Here is an 8,866-nt window from a genome sequence, read left to right on the forward strand (position 1 = left end):
TGATTATGAGTTCAATTATAAGTTGCAATTCTCCCTAAAAAGATGTCTGTGAAGAATATATATAGTGAAAGGCATGTTCATGTTCAGGGACTGAGGTGTTCTGACACATTAAATCATTAAGTTGCTGTGAGTACGCCATTTTTAGCAAATGTAACCTCTTTCTGTGACTAACTCGACACTCCGTTGTTGTTGTTTTGGAACAGAAACGATACAGGGCAGTTTACGACTACTCTGCAGCTGACGAGGATGAGGTGTCCTTTATGGATGGAGATGTGATTGTCGACGTGCAGCAGATCGACGAAGGCTGGATGTATGGGCGCGTGGAGCGCACCGGCCAGCAGGGAATGCTTCCTGCCAACTACGTGGAGGCCATTTGAGCAAGAGGGACAGAAAAAGAGGAAGAGAAGGAGGAGGAGATAGAAAGGGAGGGAGAGAAGGAAAGGATAAGCCCAGTGCCATCTCATCTTAACACCGCTTTCTCTTAATTTTACTCTTGTTCCTTAATCTGCCCTGTGAGACCCTAAAACCTTTCCCCCTCTGCATCCCTGCTCTCGCTGTCCGCCAACCTCAGACACCCTCAGTTTGTCTGTCCTTGTCCGTCTGTCTGCCTGCTTCTCTGTCTATCTGTGCTGATGTCTGTTTCATATTTGCCATTTTATCTCCACTTTTGTGCAAGTGGAAACTGAAAGTCTTAAAAGATAAACTCACAGTTCATAGCAGTATGTCAGGGGTCATGCCATGTCGCAGCTCCATCCTAGCTGTTGCACTTAACAAACCTGATGCAAAAAAAAAAGAAGAAAAAAAAAAGAATAGAATTAATATAAAGATTAAATAAATGCCCCCACAAGTGAAACACTGCAAACAGTTTTCTGTGGAGAAAATCAGCTTTTTCCCCTTGCTGTCTTTGATTTTGCAGCTTGATCTTGGCCAGACTGGAAACTCTGTGTTGAATCTCAGTCTATCAGGTGGAAGCTTGAATGTTACTTTGACTTGTGTACATTCCTTTAACCTCGAACTCTGTATCTGTTGCACCAAATCAGCCACTTATCAGTCAGAACAGAGAGGTTTTAATATATTTATAGATAGACACACATCTCGCTGTTGTCAGCACACGTAGGCACCCTCGTGTTTAACACTGCATTGTGGGTATTCTTGTAAAACTGGAATTGTAGCCTAACTGAAGAGCACCTCCTGTCATTGCCGGTTTCTGGCGTCTTGGATACAGGAGGGATCAGGGACAAGTTAGGGGACACTATCAGTCTATCTCTTGCAGCCACACTGATTGCACCACCTCAGTTAGTGTGTTTTTGTTCTGTGTTATACACCTTTATTACTGTGTTTTGCAGCCTAAATGCCTTCAAGTCCTGAGAGAATCACAAAGATGTGGCAATTCTTAAACAGTTTAGTAAAAAGAATATTGGAAATGTGAAGAAAATGCATTTATAAAAAAAGGAGGCCAAGCACAAATTTCTATTCTGTTAGATTTATTCCACTGTTCCATTTAATGTGAGACACATTTGTTGAATCATTTGCTGTGGTAAATGTTTATCTCATGCTGTTCTTCCAGCTGTTTTCTTTGCTCCATTTAAAAAAAAAAAAAAAAAAAAAAGACAAATCTTCCAGTGTACTAATTACGTAAAGCAGTCAATTTTGGGAACCAAGAAAACAAAGTTTATGTAGTTTTGCGGTTGCAGTATTTGATCAGTTATTGGATTGATCAGCTTGTAGTTTTACTTCTAGATAAAACTGCTTGTTGATGCTTGTTTCTGATCAGTCAAAAAATAGACAAAAATATACTACTATTGTGTGGTTTGGTCTTCTTTTCTCAAATATGGCTAGTCGCAGTCTGCTGCTTAAAAATGGAAAAATAAGACTGGAAAAACCATCTTTCTTCCACTGCAGATAGAGTAACTGAGGATTTTAACAAAGTTTAAAAAAAAAGAAAAAAAGAAAGCTATTTAGTCATTTCTCTGTGTCGTAAACATGATTGCCATACCGCTGACCACACTCTTCCCCTGTTTTTTTTTTTTATGTCTCATTCTCCTGTGATGCACTCTGACCGTCGTTGGCGTGATCAGGGCAGTGCATTTTGAGCTCGGGCAGGTTGACGTGGGAAGCCAAGAATGTTCGGCTTTATCAAATGAAACGAGGCTCTCACTATGTAGCTAGATCACATTGTATATTTGTATATGCATCATAAAGGTAAGTTAGAGGAAAGGTTTTCACAGGTCATGGTGCTTCTTTGGAAAGGGGCTTGCCTGCAGGTGAAAGTGGGTCATAATTTTGTGAATGTGGGAAAACAATGCGTTTTTTTGTTTGTTTTTTTAAAAGTTGACTATTGAAAAGTACACTTGAGTGGAAGTTATCTGTAGGTGTTAAACATAAAACTTGGAACCCTTAAAAGGCGTGTTTAGGCTCTGAAAAACCATGAGACACTCGGCAGGGCAGTCCACATGCCTGCTTTTTGCATCAATCGCTCTCTGACAACAGGAGATTTAACAAACAGATGCTCGGATGGAAAACTGATTCAAAGCCTAGTTGTTTGACCAAAATGTTGGTTTTTCTAAGAGTGAAATAATGATCGCTTGGGTTTAAATTAAACATACTCATGTTGGAACCCTCTATCCAGTCCGGACATCTTTATTCTCAAGGGTACTGATGTTGTGAGTTAAGTTAAATTAAAAAATGGCCAAAGACAGCCAGTGTTAAGTGTGACTCAGGATGGGTTGGTAATGCGTATGATGATGCAAGTGTGTGGGGCTGCGGGCGACAGAGGGCAGATGCTCTCAATCGCCCGGCCTTTGAGGCAGGGCAAGTTGTTTGTCTGACCTGGATATTAGTCAGGAGTTGACCTCTTTGCCGCTCCTCTGCTCTGGCATCACTACTGAACCGTAATGTATCATTACCCCCCCCTCCCTTCCGTCACTTCCCAACTAGTGTCCTGACCCATCCTGCCCCCACCGCAGTTCCTCTTTCCTTCAGCCTTCATTGTAGGCTTCATCTTGCGCTTCTGATGAATCATTCCCTGCTTCTATGATACTGGTTATATACTGTAGACTTTGCAGAGTGAATCATATAATCCACAACTGCAGGTTAAGCATTCAGACCAGTTTTGTGCATTCCATCTTAATGTTTTGTTTTTGATATAATTTTGTTATTTTTTAAATAAAAAAGTAAAGATATCATATGCATATTGTCATACACATGTATTCAAAGCTCAGAATACATACTCAGATTAAGGACCTGATATCATTTCCTGTTGCCCTGTTACAGCACTTCAAATTGTACTTATAATTCCGCAGATTCAATAAAATGTCTTTTTTTTTTCTCAGACTGTGTGTTGTGTTTCCAGTCTTTCATAGTGGGAACGGAATATACTTCTAAGTCTTTCTTCCAACTCCCATAAACCAGTAGAAACATGTTTTTATTCTTTGTAAAAGCCATTTTGAGTAAAAGTTACTGTTAATATGTGCTTTGTATTGAAATGCAACTTGGAAAAGGGATTAGATACAGTATGAGTATCTATAGTATGAAGAATTCATTTTTTAAACGTCAGTCATGATCAAAACAGGAAAATGTTTGTTTTCCTTGGTATAATAAAACTTCTTAAATGCAGGAATCCATAATGAGCTCTTACTGCAGGGGTCTTCAGTTTCAGTGTTTTAACCTTTCATTTTGTCTCAAGCAAATAAAATAGATCAGGGTCAGGTGATTGACCCATCTATATAAATTATATTTTACGTTTTTTCCTTCACAACTATAAGTTGGGTTTTTGTTTTGTTTTTTCTTTTTAAATACATTTTGTATTATGATACCTGGTAAGTGCTGTGCATCATCCCCGGAGTATTTGGCTGAATCTTAATAAGCGTTCCTGTAGTTCATGCTCACAGTTCATCCAGCTGATGTTTTGTTTTTGTCATATGAACAAATAGTAGTGACCTTCTGCTGGTGGAAGTCTTGCATACCAGTAACCTAACTGTGTTTTTATGTTACATTCATATCTCTGCTCATCTATATATGTTTGTGTTTTTGCTTTGTTGTTCAAGGTGTTTTATAATATTTAAGGTTTTATCATCATGTTGTTTTTTCCCTGCATCATTCTAGTACAGTTTGATTGAACGCTGTTCCACTGCTGAGTTTGCCTTTTTTTTTTTTTTTTTTTAGAAAAAAAAAAAAAAAAAAAGCAAAATGGCCCTGCGATGGACTGGCGAGCTGTCCAGGGTGTACCCTGCCTGTTGCCCAAAGCCAGCTGGGATAGGCTCCAGCTTCCCCGCGACCCTGACTTGGAATAAGCGGTTCGGAAAATGAATGAATGAATGAAAAAGCAAAATGTTTGGGGGTTTTTTGGGTTTTTTTTTTTTTGTGGTAAAGTCTAATTTTTTTTTTATTTACAGTTCATAAATTAATTGCATCTTTGAGGCTTTAGTGTTTGTTTGGGTTGTCATATTTTCTATGGGGAACTTATGGAATTAATACCTTCCATGTAGAGAGCAGAGTTCTCTAAATCTGAAAAGAAATTGCAACCATCCATTACAGTTATAATCTGCAAATATTCTCTTAAAACAAGAATTTTAGCCTTCCTGATATCTGGGGGGCAAAACGTTGATGTAGTTCCAATTACTTGCATCAAAACTGGGCAATAAAATGGGTGTCCTTAAAATTTCTTTTTTGATAATTAGAATAAACCTTTAGTGGGACTTAAAGGGCTGGTGGAAACCTGATCATTTTATCCACAAGAAAATTTGTGCAGAAATGTGATGAGTTTCTAAGGGAATGGATAGAAACATTGAAAAAAGAGGCGTTTGACAAATGCTACTTTTTTGTTTCAAACCGTAGGATTGTCAAGTTGGGGTTAAAATACATATAAATATATAAAATGTATATGCCACATGCATATGGCAATGTTGTATTCCCAATCATTAACTATAGCAAGGGCACCTGTCTTGTTTAAACTTAGATTTCCAGCTAAGTTCTTTTGGCCTGCCCCTTGTAGAGAATGACTTAAAGCTTAATTTTCTCTACTGAGTCTATTTGTTGTCGGTGCTGGTATGTAATCATGTGCTGATTAGTTTGCTGGTTCGTTCAAAGAAGCTGCATTTGAAAATTGGCACAGTACACAGTAATGTCTCTATCCTGCCCATTGTCAGCCAAATAATATCAATAAAGTTGGGGAGGAAAATTCTGATCAATTGTGATCGACAATATTGCCAAACCAGAAGCAAAGATGCTTCTGTCCTGCAAAGTGGGTGAATGTAGACTAAGGTTGTAAGTCCATTTTAATGAAAGATACTGTATCAGTATATATTCTTATTTTGTACAGTCAATTTAAGTTATTTTCAAAATATCAGATATTTGGGTTAATATTCCAGTAAAAATTCAACTTTTCATCGCTCTTAAATGCAGAACTTTATCTACTTAAAATTTTTTGGACTCACTTCTAGATTTACAAGAGAATTTCGCTGTTAAACGCAAAAAAATATGCCTACTATCACCAGTTATTTTATTCCCCTTCCTTCCTGCTCTGGCTGGGCTACGTGGGCGTGGACCAGGCGTGTACTCGAGCCTCGAGCTCGAGCCGTCGTACTTCTCCGAACTGCTCCGATTTTGTCCGATCTCCCGCACAGGCGGTGGGGCTGTTGTTTGTACTGGGTGTCCTTTTTGCATCTTCACCTTCCATCTGTGACAGCGCTCCCATCATGGTCGACATACTGGTGTTGATGTTTTTCGCCATCATGGGCCTCGTCTTCCTCTCCTACATCATCTACATGCTGTGATGAAGCGGCGCGTGGCGCAGCAGGTCAGCCGGTGCACAGGGGGATGTGTTTACTGGCTCTCCTGCATCCCCGATGTCCATCATGGATGCTGGTGAGACGTTTTTCTTATAATAATTCGTATATTTTGCATGCATGCCCAGCGAATATTATGCACAACAGTGTGATCCAAATACATGCTCGTAATGCTAAAATTTGGGAATATGTGATATTTAGAATACACGAGTTAATCTAAAAAGGATTTTTATTTATTTTTAGTGACAAATAATTCATGCTTAGCTTGTTTCAGAGTGGAGAGCCTCTTCCAGGCGAAGATGCGTCTCCTTGTTGCTCTCAGGTGGGATGTGAGGAGTCCAGAGGAAAACAAATGGAGAATAGGAAGCTAACCTCTTTCTCACTCTCATCATCTCCCTCCTTCCTTCAATCAGGCCAGGATCTCCAACAACATTCCCACTGCAGGAGCCCCCATTTAATCATCTGCAGTCAGTTGGACTGGTTTATATTTTATGCTGCTTGTGTTTATTTTTAGAAGACCTGTGTTTCCTCTGCACAAGTCCAGTAAATCCGTTCATACGGATGCAGGATGTTTTTAAATTATTGAGTGAAATACAGGTGTAGAATATGCCTTTTTTTTCTTTTTAATAACACTGTGATCTTTTAGTTTGATGTGCAATGTTAGTTTAATAAAGTTACCTATATGATTTTATGTGCAATCAGGTCTTTTGCACAATCTGAGTCTTTCTAATTTAGTTGTCTTGTCCTTCATCTCAGTATTATAATTGAGGATTGCCAACATGTTTTTTCTAAATACAATCAGCATTGTTCACCAGGCCAGAGGGTACCAATGTCAGTGTCAAAGTCTGCAGCATACTGTAACTCTGATTTCTCCTGACTTCTGCTTTGTTCCTGTTTTATGTCTCGCTTAGCAAAAGATGACATGAAGAAAGATTGTTTAGAAATTAATCTGTCAACTCAGCTTTAACACCAAACTTTCTTTGTATTATTTTATTTAAATTGTGTTTCGTTTACAAATGCCCTGATAATTTGCTGAAATATATTTCACATATATTAAATAAAGATATACCCAGTTATTGTGGTGTTTGAGTTAGAAGTATAGTCCATGAGATTTTTTTTTAAGCCTTTTTAAGAGATAATTTTATGTAATGCTCTTAAGGTTTTTCTTATTGTTTCCTTTTAATGAGTGTGTTTTTACATCATATATCTGACATATTTAAGGCTTTTGGGGTCCTGCAGATGGCGCTGTTTAGCTGCACAAGGCTAAACATTGAACTGCGTGCATTAAACTCAGAAGATGAAGTTATGATGTGAGAAGGAAATGTTTAATAGCAGAGTGATGTCAGTTACAAGCAGCAAAAGAGCGGCCTAATTAGGCCTGATGAGTCTTCATTTCAACTGGGATGTTCAGACGGTAGGGTCAGCATCAAAGCAAGGACCAGTTTAGCTTTGGTTCAGGTTGGTGATGGTGTAAGGGCTTTGGGAATATTGTCTTGGGACACCCCAAGTCCCTTAGTGCCAAATAATCATCATTTAACCACCACAGCCTACCTGAGCATCTATCCTACCATCTTCTGATGGCTGCCTGCAGCTGAATAACGCAGCATGTCACTAAGATTAAATCATCGCCAAATGGTTTCTTGAGCATGACGATGGGTTCACTATGGCCAGTGACCACCACAGCAACCAGATCTTTATCCAGAAGATTATTTTTGGGATGTGGGAGATTCTTATTACCAACATGCAGTCATTAAATGTGCAGCAACTGCACATATCATGTCAATATGGAGCAAAATCTTTCTAGTCCTAATCACTAGTACTGGACTCTAATTCAGTATTAGCAAGGTGCCCCCAATGAACTGGTAATTGAGAGTAATTAAGCACTTTGTTCTTCTTGTTTCAGAATATTTTATTTAATACGTGTTACGTTTTCCAGATTGATCAAATAAAACGTATAAACTGAGACACAAATCAGTTTAGAAGCAATACCAAATGTTTCATTTAGCTTGTTTTACATGCTGTCATTTCACCATTTAATTAACTTAACCTTTTAATTTACTGTATATCCATGATAAATATTTATGTATATATTGATGTTGTGATGTTAAAAATAAATTGTCATGACATAGTGTCTTTTAGATAAATGTATTAATAAATTATATTACTTCTAGTGTAAACATCATAAAAACTCATACATTTTAGCTGGGTGTGGGGTTGGCTTGCTCAGATTTGCTCAACTTCCACATGCTTTTCCATTACAAGTACTAAATGTCTGTTTTATCAAAAGACCAAGAATGATGTTAAGAGATATATATAAGATGCAGTATAAGTAATGCTACAAAATATCTGCTGCTAATCACTAAACTGTTTATACTGTTTATACTAGTAGTTTATACTTTTGCTACAGATCATTGCCATGGAAATAATTATGACAGAGATAAGATGGAAAAAAAAAAAAAAAAGAAATTCACTGATCTCCAAAGGTAAACCATTCAAAACAAGAGTAAACAACCGCAGCAGAAACATTTGAGGAATGTTGGTTTCTTACCCGTTCATTTATTCTAAGAAAACGTTTTGAGTGACAGAACAGCGATAGATAAACTGAGACAAAGCTGGAAAATAAAGTTTAATTAAAGACATTTTATGATGTACTGATATGACTCTGGATGAACTGAAATAAAAGATGATTAACTGTGTTCAGTTGATTATAATTAATGACTTTGCTTTAGTTGTCAAATAGGAAATATCTAAGATGTTACAATGAGTGCATGTAAACCACACTGGCTGAGAATTAGCTGCTAATACACTTTTTTAAGCACACACAACACAGCTTAAGAGAAAATTGGATCTTTATTTTATTTTTTTTATTTTATTGCAATTCATTCTTAGGAAAAATGAATCAGTAATAATTAAACTGATCATTTAATTCAACTAATAACCTTTTGTTCCTCAGTTGAACTAAATTTCAAGTATTGTTTATTATTACACTTAAAGTCTTCTTCATAGCTTGAAGTGCTAACTTGATTTCATTCAGTAAGAACATATTTATGTTATTACATGAATAAATTAGACTCTTCTCT

The 8,866-nt window shown here is 37.4% G+C and overlaps 1 protein-coding gene across 1 annotated transcript in view; it reads left to right on the top strand.

The window, feature by feature from the left end:
• The window catches only part of lasp1 (LIM and SH3 protein 1), a 28,156-nt gene extending 24,862 nt beyond the window's left edge, over positions 1 to 3,294 (top strand). The window contains exon 7 of the mRNA XM_079252240.1: positions 204 to 3,294. Coding sequence (XP_079108366.1) covers positions 204 to 377 — 174 coding nt within the window. The 3' untranslated portion in view covers positions 378 to 3,294. The remainder of the gene's footprint in view (positions 1 to 203) is intronic.
• The last annotated feature ends 5,572 nt before the right edge of the window (positions 3,295 to 8,866 follow it).

The sequence above is a fragment of the Telmatherina bonti genome (genome assembly GCF_933228915.1).
Source record: "Telmatherina bonti genome assembly, chromosome: 14".
NCBI lineage: Eukaryota > Metazoa > Chordata > Actinopteri > Atheriniformes > Telmatherinidae > Telmatherina > Telmatherina bonti.